Below are 25,039 nucleotides of genomic sequence, written 5' to 3'. Positions count from 1 at the left end.
TAACAGATATGAGCCACCAGCCTGATCTGGGCTGTAAGCCCACTGCTGGCCTAAGCCTGGTCACGTGCTTGAGGAATTCTGCAGGCTCCCTCTACCTTCCTAAGTCTGTCTTCCCTGCACAGCCTAGGTAAGGCTCTCTCCGTGGAGCGGGTCTTCACTTCTCCCCGATGGCCGTTTTCCTGCACTCCTTACCTTCTGGCCACATCTTAGTTTGTGGAAGCCAGGAGAGACCCACTGGGCATGGGGCACCTGGCTTGAGTGGGACAGACTGGGTCTTCCTTCTAACAAGTCCCTATCTAAGGGGACAGGTAGCAGTCCTCTAAGCCTCAGTTGTCTCATCTGTAAGAACACATCCGGGTTGTGAGTGGGATGGAGTAAGATCTGGCTCAAGGCTAGAGTGAGCTGCAGTGAGACTGTCTCAGAAATCCAAGGGTTGGGATATAGCTCTCCCTAATAAGAACAAGGCCCTGGGTTTGGTCTATAGTATAAAACCAACAATGGGGCTAAGATACGGCGGCCCCTGCACTTGCTCCCATTCTCCAGGCTGTTCCACAGAGCTATTTCAGAGTCATTCTGAGACCCATTCTACAGCAAGGTCCTGTCGCTTCATCTCTCTGCAACTACTTTCCACTATGCTCAGGATCGGAGTTTAATGAGGCCTTTTTATAGCTATGCCATAGGTTAGCCTGCTGAACAATCTGCAGTCCCTGGCTTCTTGTCTCAGCTTAGGCAGATTGTCCCACTGCGCAGACCACTATTTCCTGTAACTTCCCATTTCCCTCCAGGTTGGATTAGGGACCCTCCATGTGCTTCCACAGCACTCCAGGCGTACCCAGGCTCACACGTGAAACGCCCACACAAAAGGCTCATGCATTGAGTCTTGGCCCCCAGCCTCGCGGCCTCCAAACCTAGACACACTATATCTTAAAAACAAAGCCTGTATTTTGTTGTAACCTGCTTAGCTGTCTTTCCTGCTTAGCTGTCAACCGTATCTTCTTTTGAGCCACAGAGTGAGTGTGAGGCTCTCTAGTGACAGACCTCTACTGCAGCTCTGAGATCAAGGATGCTGGTCAGTACACGTTTCCTGTGTGATGACACAGAACCATGTTAAGATCTGGTATGAGACCGTACCTGAGCTCGTCCTTGTTTGAAATCTCTTTTACTAGGGACTGGAGAGCTGGCTCAGCGGTTAAGCACATTGGCTGCTTTCCCAGAGCACTGGAGTTTGATTCCTAGCACCCACATGGCAGCTCACAACTGCCTGTAACTCCAGGGATCTGATGTCCTCTTCTGAGTTTGGTGGGCACCAGGAATACAGTGTGCACATACAGGCAAAACACTAATACATATTTAAAAAATACTAAATCTCTATCACTGATGGTAAAGGAAGGGCAGTAATGCTAATTTCTACCAAGTCAAATCTATACTTAATCTTACATCACAAGAGACTAAGTCTTACGTTAAAATGACGTTTCCTATAAGGTGTCTTGCTGCTGTTTTAAGAGGACAAATAGCTCCCTTGGAAAAGTTCTCTCAACTATAAGTTGTGCTAAACCCCATAACATGGGAGCTCAGGAGAGATGGCTAAGGGGCCAAAGCATGAGCTTTGAAAGCCCAGCAACCTGAGTTTGTCACTTGAGCCAGAAGCTCTCAAGCCAGTGCACACAGTGCAGCAGCAGAAATGTGAGGAGAGGACCCGCCTCAACCTGCTGAGGAAAAGAATGCCATCCTTGGACCTCCACACACACACATGCTGTGGCACGCAAATGTCCCTCACATCACACACACACACACACACACACACACACACACACACACACACACAAAATCACCTCAAATGCCACTTCTGAGAAGGTCATTTTTGCTTTAAGCACAGCCATCAACCTGCCAGAGAGCAGCAGATGTACAGCACCTCATGACTCTGCGCTGGGAAAGGGTGAGGGGAAGAGCAAGAAAGTCTGATTCTCAAGTTTCAAATTATTCAAATAAATTTTAATGATTTCAATTCAATACAACTGAAAATGTAGTGTCATTAAATAACATTTTCTGCTATATTTCAGAGTACAGTTTGGAGGCCGTTTCCAGGCAGAAGCATCACATCCTAAGTATTCAGCTTATTAAGTGAGATGATGACAGTGTCATGGCAGGGGTGGGGGACAATGACCAGCTCATAGAATTTGGCTAAGAGAGGAGGAAACCAAAAAAACCATTGCAACTAACTAAGTAGCTACGATATTAGTAAAATAAAAAACAACCCAATGTCCATCTTAAATGACTAGAAAAATACAGGTAAAGTCACAGCAAATAAAGTCTTCACTGAGTTGGGTAACTTCATTTGCATTTCATAGTGATTTCTTAAGGCCTATGTCCAATAAACCCATTTTAAAAAGCTCTATGAGGAATGGAAGTTTATGTGTCAACGACACTTTTTTAGAAAGCTTAGATTTCTGAGTGGGCAAGGTTCACCTTGGTGGGCAGAGGCCCTGCCTCCTCGGGCTCTCCAGCCTGGGATCTAACGACCACAAGAGAAGGAGCTGGGTATCTGCTCAGCTTCTGCTCATTCATAAATTCCAAGTCACCATAGATACTCAGCTTCTGCAAAAGAAGACGCAGCACACACCGTCATTTGGATGCTCAGGAATCTCTCCAGCTAAGTTTCCAAGCAACGATTCAATCTCTAGAGCTGCATGGAGGTGCGCTCCTGCCACTTGGGAGGCAGAAAGAGGCCCCTGCAAGCTGCAGGCCAGCCAGGGCCACACAGTAAGATAACAGTCTTAAAACACAAAAACAAAGCAATCAATCAAAAGTAACACATACTTAACCTATGAATATTTGGTTTGAAAAATTCTCTTGGTATCTTTGAGACTGGAGCATATTTATGGGTGAGGCTAGGTCCCCGGTGCGTGGCCGGAGGGGGTGTTCCCACATGTCCTAACTTAATCCTTAAAGGAGAAACAATGAGCACCAAGTAAACGTGCTTCAGTTTAAACGGCCACATCAGGAACTTTCGCTCTGGAGTTTTGGTGCATGTCAAGTGACCTAAAGTCTCCTGTTCAGTAGGGAAATGCTTGCTGCAGGTGTCTAACTTGTCATACAAGGAAAATGACACAGTCTGTTTTAACCGTCTCTAAAAGCACGGACTATAAATGAAACATTCTAACACTACTATAAAGATCTTCATAAGTATAAACAGATACCAATAAAGCAGGGGCTGGAGAGCTGGTTCAGTGGTTAAGAGCACTTGCAGTTCTTGCAGGACTTGGGTTCGGTTCTCAGCACCCACACTGGGCAGCCTGTAACTGCCTTTAGCTCCACCAGGAGATCTGATGCTCTTTTGGTCACTGTAAGTCCTACATACACATGGTATACATGTAGCAAGCAGTCATATACACATACGTTTAAGTAAAATTAAGTAATTAAAAAAATTAAGATACTAAAATAAAAGAATGAAAGCAGAAAACTGAACCACTTTAAGTAAGGTATTCCCCAAAGACCTGAGGAAACTGGAGAAACTGTCTCACAGAATTATATAATTCAAATGAACGAGAAAGATCAAGTCATCTGAAGGCTGGAGAGACAACTCAGCAGTTGAAAGAGAATGCTACTGCATAGGACCTGGGTTCAGTTCCCAGCAGCCACATGCCCACTCACAACCCCCTGTACTCCAATCCAGGGGACCCAATGCCACCCTCTTCTGGCATCCAGAGGCTCCCACATACACATGGTGCACATAAACTCACACAGGCACACACACAGACACATAAAATACACCTTTAAAAGAGTTATCCGGAAGGGCGGATTCATTGTGAGAGACCACCCCAACAAGGACTCCAACCAAGTGAGGAGATGGGAGGGCAGAGCAGGAAGTGCCTGTCCTAGAGGGGGGGTACTTCCCCAGTGCCAAAGCAGGTGCTGAGCACAGCAGTCCTGAGGCCTGGCTTACCCACTCCAGGCCAGACACAAAGATTGAAGGCTTTGGAGTTAGACTGAAACCCTGAATCAAAACAAACATCTAACACGAATTTCACTCCAGCCTCACTACTTTCATAGCCAAGCATCACAGAAACACTACCTAGATTTTTTTTTTAAGGCTGCTTATTAATACATAAAATAAAATAAGACCTGCTATGTGAGTCAGGCATGGGGAGCTGGAGAGATGACACAGTGGTTAAGGACACTGGCTTCTCTTCCAGGGGACCTGGGTTTGGTTCCCAGCATTCATTTGGTGGCTAACAACCTTCTGTAACTCCAGTTGCGGGGACGCAGGTTCTTCTGGCCTCTGTGGGCACTGCATACACAGGGTGTGCATATACATACAGGCAAAATACTCACACACATAAAATTAAGATAAAAAAAGGCATCAGGGATGGCAGTGCTGGCCTGTAATGCCAGCCTTGGCTCTTGTTTGAAATAGCAAACAAGGGGGAAATCACACGGTAGAATATTGCTGGACACTGGGCTGACATACAAGAAAACACTGCAAATCTTGAAGAATGACACTGATGCCAGTTTCCAAGTAACTTCGCCTGCCCAGCACGGCAATGGCTTACCAATTCCGTGTCATCTCCCCGTTGCTTTCTTCCTATGGCACTTCAGACACACAGAACTCTCACTTGTTTCAGTTGGATTTGATGTCAACAGACATTTAATTATATAAAAAACTTTCTTTTTCTTGGAAACTAAGTTGAATCAGCAAATTGCAGCTTTCCCCCTCAGACAAGCATCTTTGACCTTAACAATTATTTCTGAGCCAGTTAAAGTGTAATTGCCGAGGAACCAAGTCATAACCCCTTTGTGATTAGCTGCCAGAGCACAGGAACTCAGAATCAGAGACTGCTTTCATAGTTTCTAAAACAATAGTTATGGCAATTAATTAATAATTTTAAGTGGCTCTACAAGTCTTCTCTCACATCCCAGCTTAGACAGTGGTACCAGCAGAGAGGGGCACTAAGCTCCAGGCCCTCAACAGATATGTCAGTGCAGAGTGGGAGACACTGTGTCCGGCTTACAGACTTGTGGTTTTCACGTGTGCCAACCTCACCTGAGTAAAACCATCACGGCTCTCTTCCTATTAGCAGGGCCTTCTTTCTCTAGTTAAACAACACTTAAAATGGCTACTCATGTAGCCCAAGGGTTAAGCTCAGCCTTACCTCTGGGGGGACATACTGCTCCACAGCTGTAGCAACGGCGGCACAACAGATCCAGAGCAGCACCATCACAGAGAGGACAAGCGTCATGGTTAAAATCCACCCCGAGTTCCTGCAAACCAGGACAACAATCAGCCACGCTGCTTTACACACTCAGAATAAAAACTCTGTGCACCATCCTTAAAATAATTTAACAAAACATAATTACAAAGAAATATAACATCTACTTTATTAGGATGATTTGATATTCTTTCCTCTATTTCAAAATTTTAGTAACATGGCTATATAACTCTTACAATTAATAATGATGAAATCAGACATACAGACTTCCCACTACGGATATAAAATTGCCTCAAATGGCTGGGCGTGGTGACACACATCTTTGATCCCAGCACTCAAGAGGCAGAGGCAGAGGGATCTCTTGAGTTCCAGGACAGCCTTACCTACACAGTGAGTTCTAGGATAGTTCAAGCTATAAAGTAAGACCCTATTTTTTAAAAAATCACACAAAACCAGAAATAACTCCCATCAAACTACTGTCAAGACAATTTTTGCTTTTATTTACTTTTGAGGCAGGCTTCATGTAGCCCAGACCTCAGAACTCAGTGTGTGATGAGCTGACCTAGATCGCTTGCCTTCCTACCTTGCTAGGATCACAAGTTTGGACCACCAAACCTGAAGAAAACATTCTAATTACTAAATTAGACAAAGCAGTCAAGTATCCTATAAATTGAATACAATGTCTCTAAATTTGCAGGTTATTGCAATGATACTCATTTTTAAAACACTCCTAGAAGTTAAGGTAAATTATGAAATGATCATCTGTTTTATGAAAGGATTCAAAACAAATTCTCAGGAGTCAGTTTTCCTATAATATTTTAAGTACGTAGAGTAAGTGGATTATAAAACATTTTGTGACCACTATATTTTCCTTAGGATTGAAAAAAAAATCTGGGCTGAAGAGATGGCTCAGAGGTTAAGTGCACTGACTGATCTTCCAGAGGTCCTGAGTTTGATTCCCAGCAACCACATGGTGGTTCACAACCATCTATAATGTGATTTGATGTTTTCTTCTGGTGTGCAGCTGTACATGCAGACAGAGTACTGTATACATAATAAATAAATAAAAAAAAACACTTAAGGTAGGAGGGCATTTAGGACTCACAGAACCTATGACAATCCCTAATTTTCACACGTTCATTCATGGCCCAAGGACCTACACTATAGATCAACAATGAATGGTCCATTCACTGTTTGCCAGAGCCTAAGGAACAGGATGCCAGTCATTGTTTATCCCCTAACAAAAGAGGACGGGGCTGTGGGAGACTGAGCTGAGCTTGATCCCAGGAATCCACACGGTGAAAACAAAGACTTGTCTTCTGATCTCCACGTGGTCTGTACCATACTCAAATAAATAAAGTGTTTAAGTTTACTTTAAAAGAAGTAGACTTCTAGGAAGCATGCAATTCTCCTTTAATAAGTTCAATTTTAAATATTCCAATTTTTAAAAGGCAACAGAGTAAGAACTGCTGTTAATAAAAAGAGCACCCATTCTCCTTTGCATGGTCCTGTCCTCTCCAGTCTCTGTAAGGAACTCACTTCCCTGAGTGAGGACAGATCTGATATCTGGACTACAGCATTTAGTACAGACAGAAAATGGGGCTCATCGTCAAGTCTATCGATCTTTTCCCCAAACCTCCACAGCAAAGCCAAAGAGATCCTGCAGATGCTCACCCATGTCCATGATCTCCCGCCTCCTTGCCCACTGCCTCAATGTGCCTCCATAACGTCCTGCTCACAGCACTGCAGCCTAACCCCTTCATCTACCCATTACACACGGGACTCTTCTTGACACTCATTATCAACACAGGATATACTATAACAATTCACATTTGAACACAGAAACTTCTAGAAAATAAACTCCTAGTTAAAAGTTAGTCTAAGTAAGATATTCAAAATATTACTTTTAACTTATTAGGTTAGGGCCAGTGAGATTGCTCAGCTGGTTAGAATGCTTGCTGCCAAACCCTGATGACTTGAGGTCAATCCACAGAACCACATAGTGCAAGGTGAGAGCCAGCTCCCACAAGCTGTGCACACATACACACGCGCACAAGGACACGCATTTAAATATTTCACTGCAGTATAATACTCAATAAGAATGATCCCCTAGAACAATGCACTGTGACCAGAAAGGCCTGCAGCTTTACCAAAAGGCTTGGTCTAGTACATAACACAATAGCAGGTACAATGCATGGCCCACGGTCTTTCTTTTATTCCTTTCTTCTTGTGGGGTGAGGGGAGGGGAGGGGCTCATATGGGCACTCTTATGATGAGCAGAAGCACATACACTTTGATAACACCCTCTTCACACCATCACAACGCCTGACGGTGCTTCGCTGGAGGGAGGGCATGAGGTAGCCATCACTCCTGCCTGTCTCCTAGTCCCCTTAAGAATCTCTGCAGAGTTGACAGTCCCTAGCTCTTCTTAATCTATGGTCCTTACCTATCTCTAATTGCTTATCTGTCCATACAGATAAAAACCCAATCCTTAAATCATTCAGACGTACTTTAAAGTTGAGCTTATCTAGCTAACTTATTTATTTTAAGTTAGTGTGTGGCGGTCAGAGGACACCCCGAGGCTGTTGATTCCCTCCTGGCATCACGTGCGCCCCAGGATGGAGCTTCGGCTGTCAGGCTTGGCCTTACCCACTACGTCATCTCCAGGCTTAATTTAAGTGTCTGAGTAAGACAATTCCTAAAACAAATCAAGGAATTCTAACAAAAATGCCCTTGGGCTATGGAAAAAACTATCTGTTCTGTTTAGGTTCTACTAAGGAGCAGGCCGAGGCGGCTGAAGAGGCTGGTCCCCAGGTAAAGCAGCAGTGTGAAGACAGCAGTTTCTGCCCACGGTGCAACAGCAGGACCACAGGTAAGGGCAATGCACTGCTTCAGAACGGCTACAACAGAGGGTGGCCAGTTCGATTCAGAGAAATGTAGATGTCTAGGTGATGCATGTGCGACTTGTCCTGTCTGATATTACATGATGCGTTACATAGCAAACAGCGCACCTTGCCTCATATTTTTACAGGTTTTTACCTTCATCACACTAATCATTCAAAGATGCAAGTTTGGAAAGGATGTTGAAAAAAATTCTCTCTTTTTTTTTAACTATTAAACTTCTAATTTAAAAAGAGCAACAACTCTGACATAAGCCAGACTTTATCTTTCGTGCACGTGTTAAGAAGAAATACATACAGAGACAGGCATCTTAGAAAGCCATCGCTTTCCTCGTCTTCAAGGTAGTTCTTGTGTGCTTGTGAGCTTCTCATTTGCAGATCTGAAATAAGGCAGCACAAGTCCGTGAGCACGCATCCTAAATGCTAGCCTCACTCTCTTCTAGGTGCATGCATACATCATGCAGGTGATTTTTGTGAGTGTAATCTGATACATGCTACGTGTTAAAATTTCTTTGACACATCAAAAGCCAAATGAGTATTCTACCATATTATGATTTTCCCACCTTACTTGCAAATGTTTATTTTGTGCCCAGGGTGGCGTCAAACTCACAGCCATGTGCTGCCTCTGCCCCTTGAATCTGCCCATTCTCACACCTAGCTCATATGTTTTCTGTTTAATTACACGTGGACTTGAGTAACAGAATTTGTTTTATTCTATTCTAATGCAAACAGTCTATGTTAGCATAATCTCCTTATTCCCACTCAACAATAAAATCAGTAAATTAATTATATCAATAACTAAAATAAGGTAGTTAGTGCATTTTCATTGTATTATGATTTAAACTGACATCTAGCATGGAAATAAAAAGAGAACAGGGAAGTCATTACTCTCAAGGTAGACTCACTGTTCTGCTCATTGAGAAAACAACATTGCTTTGTTAGTTTATACTCAAAGCATGCTTTGACAGCATGCTTAGCACAGTGCTTCTCCAGGTGGTCCCCTTGCTAGCAGCATCACCTAGATGTGGAACTTGTTAAAAAGCAAACCTGGGGGCTGGAGGGATGGCTCAGAGGTTAAGAGCACTAGGTGCTCTTCCAAAGGTCTTGAGTTTAATTCCCAGCAACCACGTGGTGGCTCACAACCATCTATAATGAGGTCTGGTGCCTTCTGGTGTGCAGATGTACATGTAGGCAGAACACTGTATACATAATAAATAAATACATCTTAAAAAAAAAAAAAAAGAAAAGAAACGCAAACCCCCAGATGGATTAGACCAGTGCATTAGCAATTAGAGCGGGCAATTACAACAGATCTGACAGCTGAGGTTTATCCATCTACTTAGAATAAAACTTACAGGTCATTTTGCTTAAAGATGACTCTCTTAAGTTTGTAGGCTCCTGCTCCAACTGCGGTGCATACTGAATTTCTGGCTTAGACTGAAATGGTAATGAAAGAAATTAAGTCATTTATACCTTAGATTCTGTTTTAAGTAACAGGTTCTAGAATATACCATCTATACTAGCAACATTTAAATTGAAAAAGCACAGCAACCACAATACTTGAATATTATTATCTTGTAAAAATTAATCTCAATTTTAGTTGATCAAAAGTAATTCGCAAGCCTGCCTAAATTTTTAGCAAAATATATATTATCCTGATTATAACATAATAATATTTTTAAACTAAATATACACTACACATGTTATACCCTTTCTCATCTGCAACACTCTGTTCTCTTAACGCTAAACAGCTGACACACCGCAGGCAAACTTTCTACACTTCTTATCTTTGTGCCTCTGGAGAGAAACTTTCTCCATCCAAGCTACCCCTGAGTTGACACAGACTTGAGGGAAAGAGATAACCTCTCATTCTCCAAGGAATCAGTAAGGGCTCCACTCTTACACTCAGTTTATGCATAAATAGAAAGAAGATGCTTGTGTGTTCTCACCATCAAATTAGGCTCAGGGGACCCAAACTCAGGAAATGCTAAAAATCACAAAGTAGCCACACAGTAAGGCATTCAGCCAGCACCAGTATAAAAGCTGTGGCTTACTACTTGAGAGGAAGACAGAGTTACAACACAATCTGACGACTGGTAAATACGGGGAACTCACTGAATTAAAGGGAAGCAGGCTGTTAGTGCCCCGAGCGTAAGCTGAATGCTACCAGTAACTGACAGCATCACTTTAAGCAAGCTGGGTGCTCAGCTTCCTCATCTACAGACAGGGATGATACAACTTCATGAGACTGTTTAAAGATTTCAGGTGACACCGTCAGTTCTCCATATCCGTGGGTTCCGTGTCACTGGATTTCATATTCATGATTCAACCAGTCATGGGGAAAAATCTGTGCTGAGTATGCACAGGTGTCTACCCTCCCCAATCACCATCCCCATTATTAAACAATATAGGATAACAATTATCTGTGCAGATTTCACACTGAGCTAGGTATCATAAGCAACTCAGGGGTGATTTAAAGAGCAGTCATGCACTGCATGACTTTCCAGCTAACTGACTGGATACTCAACAGCAATGCTGTAATAGCATTACCACCTAGCAATCTGTAGCCATCTCAGTTTAAGAACACTATATTGTTAAACGGCCCATAACTACACAGGGAGGGAGACTATAGGTTATAGGTAAAGGCAATGTCATTTTATATCAGGGAAGTGAGCATCCCCAAAACTGGCACCCTCAGAATCCTGAAGCAATCCCTCACAGGTACTCTCAGACAACTGCATAGAAGTTTCTAGATCAGCACCTATTAACATATTATCACACAGTCAATTATTAGTTTTAAAATAATTTATTTAGTTTTATTTTATGTGCCTTGGTGTTCTGTCTGCATGTATGTCTGTGTGAAGGTGTTAGCTCTTGGAGTTACAGACAGGTGTGAGCTACCATGTGAGTGCCGGAAATTGAACCCAGGTCCTCTGGAAGAGCAGTCAGTGCTCTTAACCGCTGAGCCATCCCTCCAGCCCCTATACAGTTAATTATTAGACAAATGTAAGTATATAATTCTTATCTTCCCATCTAAATTTCTTATTTAATCAATTTAGTCACTATAAAACCAAGAAAACCAACTATGTGCTGAGCCTGAGGTAAGGCTTTGAAGGGACAGATGGAAAGGGGATCACACTGTGTCCTCTGCTCAGTGTTTCCATGAAGGCCAGTTAAGCAGCACCAACTGACAACATATTTAAGGGATTGATTACATGGTTCTATGCCAAGGCACTCCTATAAGAAATGGCTATTGGCTAGAGACATTGGGAGAGACACGGTTGTCACCTGGAATATTACTATTTTTCCATCATCGGCTTGAAGATAAAAAGTCCATGAAGAGGTTATGAAGCTCTGTGCGGAGTCCATCATGTCACTCCAGAATGACCTCACCAAAGTCAGAGGGAAAAGGAGATGCATTCTTGGCATCAGGGACATGAGCTAAGCAAACAAACATAAACTTTTAATTAGTAAGAAACATATTACTGACGATATGTGTATGCAGAGAGCAACACAACAGAGATGACTCAGATCTCACTGGGCAAGGTTAAGGATAATCACACGGACAGTTGGACAGCTTCAATCATCAGCAAACTAACTATGGGAAAGCTAACATCCCAGGCTGCTCAAACTCACCATCAAACACCTTTCTACACAACCCATGACCTCTATCAGTATAACAGACTTTGAGTAAAGTCCCACAACACGGGAACTCTTTTGTTTGTTTGTTTGCTTGTTTGGATTTTTTGAGACAGGGCGTCTCTGTGTAGCCTTGACTGTCCTGGACTCACTTTATAGACCAGGCTGGCCGTGAACTCACAGAGATCTGCCTGCCTCTGTCTCCCGAGTGCTGGGATTACAGGTGTGCGCTACCACGCCTGGCAACATGGGAACTCTTAAGATCTCATTAAATAAGGACCACCAGGTGACGGATGTGGATGGGAAAGAACACCTCCTATCATTCTTACCCTCTTAATGTTCCCAAACAGGAGCAATCATGTCTTAAGAAACACCAAAGGGAAAACTGTATACAGGAAGTGACATTTGATGGCGGTGACTGCTCAGGGTGCATTTGTATGTTATTAATAGATGTGATGGGCTCTCTCCTGACAAGACTGTAACATCAACTGGTACTGTCCCCATCTACCCCAATTCGGACCTTTTACCTTACTAGGCAGCACTGACCCCAGCACATCTGGAGTGCAGACTGCTGAAGTCTAGGGGCAGCTCTGGCTCATCTTACGTCAAGGAGAGATGTCAGAGCTATCAAAAGAACAGCTTTAGAGTAAAAAAATCTGCATTGAAGATCCAGTTTCCCCATGTAATAGCTGTGAGACCTATCACAGATCCACTCACGGGTACTTACTAAGGTTACATCTTTTAATGATCAGAAACCAGGTGTTTCTCTTTTTATTTTTTGAGCTAGGGTACTGCTATGTGGTTCTAGGCTAACCCCACACTGCAGTCTTCCAGGCTTAGGTCCCGAAACTGGAAGTTACAAGCATGACATGCCTACACACTGTATCTACTTCAGTCATCAATGCACACGTGTGTTTAATCACACACTTTATAGAGGAAAGGAATCAACACAGGGAAGCATGCGCATGAAAGGAGGGGAGCCAGGTCCAAACTGGGGGGAGGGCAGTTAAGACTTCACAAAGGAAAGCACACTTCCCTAGAGTGAGAGACTCACTTGGCACGTGGGAACAGGAGCAGAAACGAAAACTACCGCCCAGGTTAGAAAATGAGCTGTTCTGCAGATATAACCAGAGAGCGGGAAGCTAAAGAACTGAAATAGTTAGTGTTCCTTCAACACCTGAAAATATGCTTAATGTTACTTGAGAAAACACAAATTAGAAGGAAGGTGATTGCTAACGGGTCTAGGAGCTCATTTTGGGGTGACAGGAATGTGTGGAATTAGACAGTGACAACGGTTATACAACTGTAATTTATACTCAAATTCATTCAAGTTAGAAGTGTGTGTATTTTTATAATATGTGTTATTTGTCAAATTAAAAATATTTTACAAATTCCATGGAGGGCAATTTTGCTCTATTTCTCAAAATTACAACTGTATAAACTTCAGCAATTCTAGTCCTATGTTCTTACTTTATATATATAACACTTATGAAAGAAAACTATTAGAAGGAACCTTCATGCTCACATACAAGGAAGAGGCTACTTTAGTTCAGTGTGACAGCTCAAGCCTGGAACCCTGAAATCAGGCACATCAGGCCCCCCAGCTATTGCCCAAGCCCAGGGCCAAGTGGGGCTGTGTGAGAGCTGTCTCAGTAAATCACCCCACACAAGGGGCTCCGGATGCATCCACATGGGATAGCAGCAGTGAAAGAGAGGCTTTACACGCTGTAGGAACAAAACTCCTCTGCATATCCTCGTATGCATGCAGAACACTTCAGGGTGAGTAACCGTGGCTACACAGTGGAGAGACAGCAAATATCTCCAATTTTGAAACTTATTGAAAAATTAACATTCAAAAATTAATTAGTTAAAAACTTTTTTTCTAAACATTAAGATCCAGCTAATCGTGGTGGTACACAACTTAATTCTAGCACTTGGGAGACAGAAGCAGGTGGATCTCTTTGAGTTTGAGGTCAGCCTGGTCTACAAATCAAGTCCAGGACAGGCAAGGCTGCACAGAGAAACCATCTTGAAAAACAGAAACAAGGAAACAAACAAAAAACAAAAATGAAAACTAAGGATAAAATCTAACAGTAAAAGAAGACCATTCTGGCAATGGCCACATCACATGACACAAGGCCAAGCATGTAAGGCAGCTTTGTCTCTTACTTGCTCTTGTCTCAATTCAGCAAATGGCAGCTGATCCTGGCAGCCAAGATGGCAGGCATACTGTTCATCAGGTTGGGAATACGCTTCTGTGCAGGCTGAAAGAAAACCACAAATTCTTAGAAAGAGGAGCAGGGTGGTAAAGACGAAGGCTGCAAAAGAAAGGGATCTGGCGTACTGTAAGACGTAGGCAAGCACTTCTCTCAGGAGCTGCCACTCTTGGCAATAGCAGGAAATACTTTAGTGGAACTCCCGTCTCTCCTCTACAAGCCCAATGTCTCATGAGCAAGTCTAGTATTCACACCTGGGCTCTGGCTACTTGATGACATTCACGTAAGGGACCCTCACAGCTGAAGTTTGTGGAGTGGTGAGAACTGGCCTGACAGCCGTAAGTAGCCGCTGACGGTTTAAACCCATCATTTGTTGGCTGTAGTAGTCCCTGGGCTGAGGGACTAAACCTCTGACTACTCATTTTTCTAGGCCTCTGTTTCTTTCTTTTTTTTTCTAGGCCTTGTGTGAACTAGACAAGCAGTCAGCCCCTGAGCTACATCTCTAGCTCTCTTTCTATTTTTTATTTTGAGACAAAGTCTTCCGAAGTTTCCAAGATTGGCTGTGAACTCACTCTAGTCCAGACAAGCCTTTGAACCCTCTTGCCTCAGCCTCCCAAATAAGTGGGATTACAAACCTGTGCCACTAGGCCCAGTTTGAATTCTATGAGTCTGAAATGGAAAAATCACCATCTACTAAAAGAGATTAAACAAAATAATGTATGTTAGTTATTTATATAAATATTTGGGCTCACTCAGTTGAGAAACAAAGATATTAACAAGGCAAGTGGTGGTTGGGGGTGTGGGAATAAAGCAGTTATGGTAAATTCTAAGAAAACAGACCTAGAAAATGCTCTATAACAAGGAACTGTAAAGGCTGAAATAGAGCTGGGGCTGCAGTTCAGGGGCACACCATGGCCTGGCATACACCAGGTCCCGGGTTTGATTCTCAGCACTCCCAAGACCAGGGAGAAGCTGAAATGGCTCTATCAGATACACTCATTTCCTTCAGCTCGCTGGCCATTTCTTTCTTGTGAGGTAACATTTCATCACTGTAGCAATTGCATTTTCTTCTCAACTCAGATAAGTATCTGTAACATATTTCTCAGGGGCTCCAGATATTCATGGCACTATGAATATACAAAGATGGCCAGTGAGGAGACTGGGACATAAAAATAAGGTCACAATATCACAGAATAGTGTGAGAGCCACGACAGGGGAAAGCTGTGTGCCACCACAGTGAGTACATGGGGGGAGGGAGGGGGGGAACCACAAGATTCCATTACAGTTCTTTACAAAGGTTAATGTTCATTGTGTCCTGGTTGTAGGTTTCTTTTACTAAACACATCTCTTGCACCAAAAGGTAAGAATAGCAGGTAACTGGTGACAAAGCCTCTGGCTACTTTTACTGGCATGACTGATAGAGAATACTCTATTAAACACTTCAGAGTCAAAGGCCTGATTCAGTAGAAACCTTGGAGCTCCGTCAACTAGCCGACTGACTGAAAGGTTCAGGGAAATTATCCCATCCATGAAAAGGTAGCGGTGACTTATGAGTTGGATAATTACCTCTGCATTTGTCTAAACAGAATGCTTGGTTAAACAGAGAATCCTCTCCACAGCACAGAATAAGCACTGTCTCAATGCAGATGGATTAGAGCCTGTGACAGCTTTAGCAGCACCTCTTAAAACTCTGATTTTATAATTACAATATGGTAAGTGACTAGTATAAACAGGATGTCTGTCAGTTTCTAGGAAAAACACATAAAAAGCATAACTCAACTCAAAGAAAGCCCCACTGTTACGCACAGCTGACGTCATCAGCATAGTATCTTACCAGATTCACATTCCAATTTGGTCCGATTTAAATCAATTCCATCGTCCACAAACTGGCAAATTGAAAACAGCCTGCAACCTCTCTGACACGCATATAACTCCTCCTCCTGGGAATTTCAAGAATAAAGAAGGTTACCAAAAAATAAGACTGGTCTTTAAGCTGGAAAGAAGGTCAAGAAGAAAGTAAATTTAATAAGCAGGCTACCAGGATGAGACTTGAGAGGCTGTGACCATATGGTGGGGAGGAGGTCCCCTCAGTCACAGACACAGGGGAGGGGATAGGGTGAAAGCAGGAGGGAGGGAGGAGACAAGGAATGGGATAACAATTGAGATGTAATCTGAATACATTAATTTAAAAAAGGGGGAAAAAAAAAGAAAATGAAGTTAATGTTTATTTTAAACCATACAGTAAGTTTTATACTAAAAGGAAAAAAAGTTCTAGTTCCTAATTTGAATTATTTGGTTGTAGACTTGGTCTCTCACACGCTAGGCTAGCTTCTAACTTCCTATGCAATAAACAATGACCTTGCACTTTTGTTTTCAAGTATTTTATTTATTTATTTTTAAAGTGTAACTCCCATTTTATTTGTCCAAAGTATTTTTTCTTCTGTCCTGTCTTTACATGGGCTTTGGTGGAGGTCGTGGTGCAGCACCAGTGGGTCTAAAACGAGGTGGGGGTGTTCGGTCCTTCCGGGCCTCACGGATCGGTTCCTAACCACCTTGCTGTGAATGGCACAGCTCACGCAGTAATGCAGCTTGACGGAGAGCTTGGGCAGCACATAAGCGTCAAAGACGCTGGCTTCGGAGATGTCCCTGACAGCAGCGGCCTCTACAATGTTCCGGATGACAAACTTCTTAATGGCCTTATCCTTGGGCACGCACCGGGCGCAGTTGGTGCAGCGAATTGGCTGCACGTGGCCGCGGCCCTTTTTAGCACGGCCGTTGTTTCTCCTTTTTTTGGTCATCTTGGAGCCAAGACCCGAAAGAGCAAGTATTTTATTTTTATTTGAGGTATATTGATGTTTGGCCTGCAAGTATGTCTATGTATCACCTACATGCACATCCCCTGGAACCAGAGTTACAGACAGCTGTGAGCTGCCACGTGAGTGCTAGGAATTGAACCCGGGTCCTCTGGAAAAGCAGTTAGTCCCTTTAACTGCTGAGCCATCTCTCCAGCTCCTGAGTTTGTATTTTTGACCCTCCTGTCTCTACCTTCCTGATGCTGGGATTTCCTGGGACACCACACCTGGCTTGTGTGGTGTTGGGGATCGAGAACCCAGAGCTTTGTGCATACTAGGCCAGCATTCTAATAACTGAGCCACATCCCCAGTCCCCAGTTCCTTATTTTTAAAGTGATACTAAGAAAAAAGCCAAGTGGCTAAACATGGCACCCTTTTTTGCATATTCCGTGGCCACAGCTTACAGGTAGAAAACTTGGAAATAGAAATAACAGCCACAACCCGAACCCTGCACAAAGCAGACAGGAGTTAGCCATGCTTCTGCTGCATCCACACGCACAGCTGTGGAACTCTGCTGGGAAGGTTGACGTCTGACATCTCTGGATAGCCGTTTTGCGTTCAGTCCATGAAGGTGGACTCCCCTTTTTCAACGGGGTTTTCATTCCACCTGATCTGGTAACCCCAGATCTTGTAAGGAGTGTCACATAGCCCTCAAGGAAGATTACAGGCCGGACCCTTTCCTGATAAGGAACTTATTCAAGCACAGGGAATTTCTGGAAGTAACCCCACCCTATGCTAAGGAGATCCCAGCCTCGAGCAAATAACCCCTAATAGTACCTAGAAGTTATCCTCGCATCCATAGGATAAATTAAATACTGTTTTTTCCTTCTTGTGATAGGAACCCAGCATTATTGTGCGTAAATGTACAGTGCCACTGTATGTAGATTAAGCATCCTGGCACCCTTAGCCCTAGCGAATTAGACACACTCATCCTCAAACCCTCCCCACTGCCTAAGGTTGACAAATAAAGGCTGGCGAGCTCTTCGCTTTCTTGCTCGCCCTTCCTCTACCATGACCATTAGAGACTCCATTTATTCCGGGGGTGGGGTGGGAAGAACCACAGCCAAAAACCTGGTGGTCAGACAGCAATGGTAGAACTGCCTTTGCCGCTGCTGATTCCAGTGAAGCACCGCCAAGTCTGCATCTCACCAGACCTGCCTGCCAGTGGCTGCTGGACATCCGCCCGCTTCCTCTGCCATGCTTAGCACAGCAGCTCAACCACAGAGCTGTAACACTCTTGGTATCATCGCAGGCTTATGGCGCTCCACAGTCTCCACTGCCTCCTGATAGCAGCAATCTCATCCTAAAAGAGCTAAACTGTAACGTTCTGTAGAAAACTCATTTTCTACCTCCCCTGAAAGACTGGGAACCTGGCCTAGTGCCCGGCCATGAGCCTCGTCCTGAGCAAGAAACAGGACTTTGAGACCTTTGATCCCTGGTCCATCCATCCGTTCTAGTCCAGAGGCAAGCAGTGCCTGGAGCAGGCACTGGATGTGGAATCAGGCTGACCTTCTGGACACTGAACGATACATAACCATCAGCTCATTAGCAAAAGTATCAGGACCAGCTTCACATAGCAAACGGCAAAACAAAGGACAGAACAAAAATGAGGTGAGGTATCTATACAAATATTCATAAGTATTTTTATATGTTTAAACATTGGTTTTTAAGAATTTGTATGTGTGTGTGTCAGCCCATGTGAGTACATGAGTGCCATGTGCACGCAGGAGCCTGGAGAGGCCAGAAGCCATCAGAATTCTGGTACTGCAGTTAACAGGAGGTTGTGAGCTCCCACACAGTTGCAGGAAACAGACCCTGGGTCTTTTGCAAGAACAGTAAATGCTCTTAACAGCTGAGCCCCGATGGTTTTTATTTTAGTTTTTTTTAATTGGCTTACTTTAAGAATACAAACAAGAGCAACCATGTGATGTACAGGAGCAGTTACTACAATCAGCTAGACCAGAATCAAAATTTTCTGGCAAAACAAAACAAAAAACAAAAACCTGTGCTAGTTACTTTACCTCATGGCCTCAAACTCACAGAGATCCACCTGCCTCTGCCTCCCAAGTGCTGGGAATAAAGGCGTGCGCCACCACGCCCGGCCAAGACTGCTAATCTTAAAGTGTGTGAGACATATGAGGTGTTAATAAATATTAGTAGTTATAATCATAATAGTAATATTTTTCTTTTTTACAATAATAATGTTTTAAAAGTAGAAAATAATAATTACAAGCATTGCGAGCTGTGTGTAAAAATCAAAATTGGACTTTTTTTTTCTTTTTCTTAGGATAGTTCTTTATGCTTAGAAAATAGTAACTGCATAACGAGACGGCAATAAGATCAACAATCTTTTCTTTCCTCTGATGAATACTGTATTTTAAACAAAGTAGTGTATATAAGGAAGCCCTTGTAATTTCTGTGCAACCCACTGTGCAAACTGGCAGGCACTTAATAAGGACACATGCGCATATTCCAGTTAGCAGCTGTGGAGGACAGCCGTGCTGTTGGGGTGATCTTTTGCGCACTGTGTCTTTGTGCATTCACATGCTGGCTTCTGTACCAGCAGAAGGCTGAGCACAGAGCAGACTTTGGGATTGCTGTTCTTTGGCTGCATCCTATTTTGTAAACACTTCCCCCAACATCTTCTGATTGGTTTAGTAAAGAGCTGAACAGCCAATAGCAAAGGCAGGAAAGGGAGGCAGGACTTCCAGCAGAGATAGGAACTCTGGGAGAGAATCAGGGAAGGGGGTCACCAGCCAGACATGGAGGAAGAAACAGTGCTGGGACTAAGAGTGAGTGGTAGTCGGCCACGTGACAGAATGTGGGCTAAATTACGAGCTAGCTGGGAACACGCCTCAGCTAAGGCCAAACTTTCAAAATGAATAAAAGGTCTCTATGTCATTACTGGGAGGTGGGGGGGGGGGTCTGAGAAAATCCGGTTACTAGGTGGCACCCAACTGGTTATAGTGTGGATGCCTCTTCAGCACAATAATTAGTAAACCTAATGTAGCAGCAATAACCCATATGGCTGCAAGTCTGGCATGAAGTTTCCTTGTACAACTTTGGAAGTGGCTCATTTTGTGACCTTCGTTCTAACTACACTCATTGCTAAGGTAAGAACTATATTCCATATATGAGCAGCATTTACAGTTTACAGGCTTTGTAACACAGCGTAAGAATTCTCCTGTTTCTGCAGCGCCTCATATTTCCTTATACTGCACGCAGGAAGCAGGAAGAAAGAGCTCATTACCATGACCTGCACCAGGTGACATTTTATTCTCAGATATGCTTGCTCTGTATACCAAACTGATCTGGACCTCTTAATCCCGTGGTCTCACTCAGCTCCTGAATATTGGGACTGCTCATATGTGCCAGTAACGCCCCGCTCAGATAGGCTTTCTTTTGTTAAGCCAACCCCAAAAGACACCCAGAACCAACGTGAAGGAACCATATGGCATGCTGAAGAGCGCAGTGGGTCAGGAATCAGGCCTGAACGCTCACCTCACCACTTATTCTGTACAGCCTTGGTAAAGCTACCAATCTCTCTGACTCTCAGTGTCCCTCAGGGCTGTAAAGGAGCATACTCTCATATTAACCTGGCACACGAGGAGGGTTATACATTCACAGCATGTTGTACTGATAGATATTACATTAATAATATAGTAAATAAACACCCACAATGTGCCAGGCCCTGTGTTCACACCCATAAAGAGTAGGCTGGAGAGATGGCTCAGCAGTTAGGCACACTGGCTGCTCTTCCAGAGAACCCAGGCTCAGCTCCTAGCATCCATATGACAGCTCACAACTATCTGTGACTCAAACTCCAAGGGATCCATACCCTCTTCTGGTGTTTGCCAGCACTGCAACGCACATGGTAATCAGACAGATATGCAGGCTAAACACCCATACACATGAAAAAACAAATGTTTTTTTTTTTTAAAGCGAAGAATCTTATCCTTAGCTCAAATATTTTGTATTCTACAGAATACAAATCCAAATATGGCAAAAAAGTCACGATCTTACATATCCCAATCCACAGGCAAGCTTATAGAAACTATCATCTTCGAATAGAGAACACAAGCAGGAGTGCCTCCCATCATAATGATATCACTCGGTAAGTAACTGAAGGTCCCTGAACGACAACGCTGCCTAGATCGCTTCCATACACATTTTCTTACCCTTAGTTAACTTAGCTAAGTCAGTCGACCTATTCTCCCTTGCTTTTGGCTTACCTTGTAGCCCAGGCTGGCTTCAAACTCACAGCAATCCTCCTACCTCAGCCTCCCAAGTGCTGGGCTTATCGGCATGAGCTACATGCATGGTTTTACGAATCCTCCTACTTAGGACTACAAACTCAAATGCGCGCAAACCTGCGCGCACAGTATGAGAAGAACACACCCATGGCTGTGTTAGGCACTGCGCTGAAAGCGTCAGATTATCTTCAATCTTCACATTAGCTCTGCAAATATGTGGTTCTGCTACAGCTTACAAAATGAGACCCTAAGAAATGAACTGGTCAGCAGGAATAGCTGGGAGTGGGGCCAGAGTGGACTACAGACTCACATGCTCTGAAGTACATACCCTGTGGAAACTGATCACACGGACTCTAGTTTTGTTACTGATATGACTTAAGTCCCTTACGCTTCAACTCAAGACATCATACAATTGCGTCTTTGAGAACAGAGGGCAAAATGTATTAATTAAAAAATGATCTACTTACAAACTCTATGTCCTTACAATAAATAATTATACAGTCATTAAACTGAGATTTCTCTCTGCCAGTTACAGAGAGGCAATACGAGGCAATGTGAGATTTTCAATTAATTTACTTTCTTATAACACACTCTGCTTTTTCCCTGTGCTGCAATGCACAATAACTCAGGGAGGGCCTCTAGAAACAGTGCAATAAGTATTCATAATGCAACTTTATGTGATGGCAACAGCATAGGGTAGCCAGGTTGAAGACTCAATTTCTCCTCCACTACTTCTTATTTATAAGGACCTTCAGCAAGACACTTAACTTTTTTTTTCCTCTGTTTGTTTGTTTGTTTGTTTTTAGTCTTTTTGAGACAGAGTTTCTTTGTGTAGCACTGGCTGTCCTGGAACTCACTCTATAGACTAAGCCGGCCTCAAACTCAGAGATCTGTCTGCCCCTGCGTCCCAAGTGCTGGGATTAAAGCTATGGGTCACCATGCCCAGTAAGAGAGTAAATTTTGAGCTGGGTGTGGTGGACACATGTATAATCTCAACCATTAGCATTTAGGAGATGGAGGTAAGAGAACTCTGAGTTAGTTGGAGGCCATGCTGGGCTGCATGTCAAGACACTGTCTGCATTCATCCTAGAATTCAGAGGGTGAGGCAGGAGGACTGTCATGAATTCTAGGCCAACCTGATATCCTGTCTCAAAAACAAAATAAATTTAAGTCCAGAACAGGCAGGGAGCCAGTCATTGGGAGCTCTGGTTAAGAACAGCACTCGTGACTATGAGAACAATACCCAAAGCATCCGATGGGTGATGCATGTCTGTCCTCCCAGCAGCCCCCGGGGGGCCTGGGCAGGGGGAGACTAACCAACCAACCTGTGCCATAGGGAATCCTGTCTCAAAAGTAAACAACAACCACATCCAAGAAATAGCCGAGGATTCCTGGTAGGCATACCTTTTACATTAGGTTATGTTCCCAGAATTCTGGCTACATTTGCAAGGAAAATCCTAAAAGAGGGAACAAAACCCTAATATAACGAAATAAATCTCAGTCTGATTCTAGACAATCAGCATTGATGAACTTTGTTATAGAAGCGTTTTAATAATGTGAACTTTATTGACTGACGTCTGAAAGCAGAATCCTCACGCCCCAAGACTGACCCAGGCAGGCCTCAAACTCATAACCCTCTGACCTCAACCTCTGGGAGACTGTAATTAGAGGTGTCCATTACCATGCCCAGCTCTTCCTTTCTCTCAATTATTTATTAAGTTCTGACTTAGAAAATTTTAGGCTGGTCCCACCACAATTTTGTGGAGCCATTTATGTTTTGTTTGTAACTAATGACCCTCTGGTATGTAAGGGAAACAAAATGCTGGGAGGCACAGAGTTTACCCTGTACTTTCCCCTATAAAAGACACAAAGCACTTGTCAATATGGAACATTCTAAAGTCACTGGAACTGTCATTCTGGCTACTTTGTAGCTGAAGTGGGGAAACAGGAAGAGCCTCAATGGTTAAGCAAACAGCATACAGAAGACCAAAGAAAACAAGGGGAAAAAACCTCACCAGCATTAGCGAAAGCACTTACAGAGCTAGGTGGGGAGGGGTATAAACCTTAATTATATATGGGAAAGGTGGGGGTGGGTGGGTGGAGGGGAGAAATCACCAAGCAATTTAGAATGTTGAGTAAACAGAATTCATAAGAAACTGAAAAACAACTTAAGGAGGCAGAATCAAAGGCTAGGCAGCTGCTGCGGGGAGGGGCCAGGAGTAGGAATCGGTCCCTTCTCCTAGCCACACAGTGTTCGCCTTCCGTAGGACTGTCGAATTCCTTGAACTACACCGTGGGTTCCTTATCTTTTTGCACTGAGTGACGACCTTTATTTTACTTTATTTCTTTTTGAAGGCAGAACCCTATCCGCTGCCTCACGAAGACAGCAGGCTCGCACAGTCATTCAACAGAGACAGGAAGTCCTCCTTTCTAGTGCGTCTCATAACTACCAGGGCTGACTTCACACTTAAGACCGCAGGGGAACTGTCAGCTTGTCCGACTCGCCGAACAGAACGCGCCCAGACCCAAAGAGGCGCGCAATAAACACGGGCTGGAAAGTCGCTATTTTGTGCAGGCGTGCACCGCCCCTTCCTCCCCACCCCCACACTGCTAGTAGGTCAGGACCTCGCATTCATCTCCAGTCCACCCCAGCAAGAGACACACTCCCTTGTGGCCCCGCCAGGCTCCCAAGGGCTCGTCTGTTTCTCATCTTTGTGTCCCCTCAGCCTATCATCGAGTCCCACAGCACAAACTTCCGGCAATTACAAGGAGCTGGGTGCAAGCAGGACCCGAGGTTGTAGGGTGCAGCCTACAAACGAGGGGTGGAGCAGCTGGGATGCAGATTCACCACTAGGGTCCCCGGGCTGACACCGGCGAGGGAAGCCACGAGATGGGCAGCGAGGGATAAGGGGAGCTCGCTAGCGATGGGCCCTACCTACCTTGGGGTAGGTGTGCAAGGGGTAGGTCAGCTGACATGCCCGGTGACAGGACGCTGTGTCCCCCAGGACCGAGTCAAACGCTTCAGCCGCTGCAGTCCCCGAGCCTCCGGCCAGCGCCACGGTCAGCAGCAGCAGAGGCGGGAGCCCTAGCTGGGCCTGGACCCAAAGCTTCCCCTTTGGCGCCGCCATCTTGCTCCTCTCTATCACAGCAGCTCCGCTTGTTGCTGTTTTCTTTTCAGGGTTTCTCCTTCTTCCGGGCCAGCCCCTTTCCCCGCCCCTGCGGTCAGCGCTTCCGCCTCCGAGAGCTCTTCGGCTCCGCCCTGGCCCGCCGAAGACGCTTCCTCCCGGCCCATCTCTGGGACGAAGAACCTCTCGTGGGCGGGCTTGCGGACCCGGCCAACCATCTTGGCTCTGGGCGGGGAGCGGCGCCCGGCTCCTTCTGGGGCCTGTAGTTCGCGGCGTCCCGGAACGTGTCGAGGCGTGTCGCCTCCAGCAGCCCGAGCCACCGCGCGCCTCGAAGTTCATTCTGGGAAATGTAGTTCTCGCCAGTCACCTCCGAGGACCTGGGCCCGGGAAGAAGAGTACAAATAGTTCCTACGCGTGGCCGGATTTGGTGTCTTGGGAGTCAAGAGACCAAGCTGTAAGCTTGGCTGATTTTCCCGGTGGGTCTCACGTCGAGCTGTGACAGGATAACCCTTTTCCAGGCCTCCGAGTGCTGGGGGCAAGGGAAGGATGGGGTTTTGGCTTATGGACATGGCTGGGGTCCTCTGACCACCTAGCCGTGGTTTCTAGACCTGCTCCTGTGTTGTATCGAGGGCTAGAGATGTTTGTTGTGGTCTTATAGAAACTCTTGGGATTGGGCTGCCGTGGAGTGGTTGTAAATAGGGCTCAGTGAAACCCTAATTCCGGGTTTCAGAAGTCATCCCACTACCCTGGGTATTGGAATCCGCTTCCCTTCCTAGTGTGCTCTTCTGGAAGCTAGGAACCTAACCCAGCAAGTAAACTTACCTATAGTTTCAGTTTTTGAAAGAAG

At 44.5% G+C, this 25,039-nt stretch overlaps 2 protein-coding genes across 2 annotated transcripts; both read right to left on the bottom strand.

Annotated features, from left to right (window-relative positions):
- Window positions 1–1,970: 1,970 nt before the first annotated feature.
- Window positions 1,971–24,273, bottom strand: Tmem59 (transmembrane protein 59). Its single transcript, XM_051171154.1, has 8 exons — window positions 24,007–24,273; window positions 15,797–15,902; window positions 13,916–14,010; window positions 11,396–11,548; window positions 9,463–9,544; window positions 8,406–8,487; window positions 5,151–5,259; window positions 1,971–2,595 (listed from the first exon to the last, which is right to left on the bottom strand). The coding sequence occupies exons 1-8, from the start codon at window positions 24,193–24,195 to the stop codon at window positions 2,440–2,442; spliced, it is 972 nt and encodes a 323-aa protein (XP_051027111.1). The 5' UTR covers window positions 24,196–24,273; the 3' UTR covers window positions 1,971–2,439.
- On the bottom strand, window positions 16,344–16,793 carry LOC127211331 (40S ribosomal protein S26-like). Its single transcript, XM_051171152.1, is given in 2 exon segments — window positions 16,344–16,499; window positions 16,502–16,793. Coding segments are annotated over 2 exon segments (345 nt in total). The 5' UTR covers window positions 16,761–16,793; the 3' UTR covers window positions 16,344–16,413.
- Window positions 24,274–25,039: the final 766 nt, after the last annotated feature.

The sequence above is a fragment of the Acomys russatus genome, chromosome 29, assembly GCF_903995435.1.
Source record: "Acomys russatus chromosome 29, mAcoRus1.1, whole genome shotgun sequence".
NCBI lineage: Eukaryota > Metazoa > Chordata > Mammalia > Rodentia > Muridae > Acomys > Acomys russatus.
The sequence above is the reverse complement of the archived record's forward strand: the minus strand, read 5'-3'. Positions and strand labels throughout refer to the sequence as shown.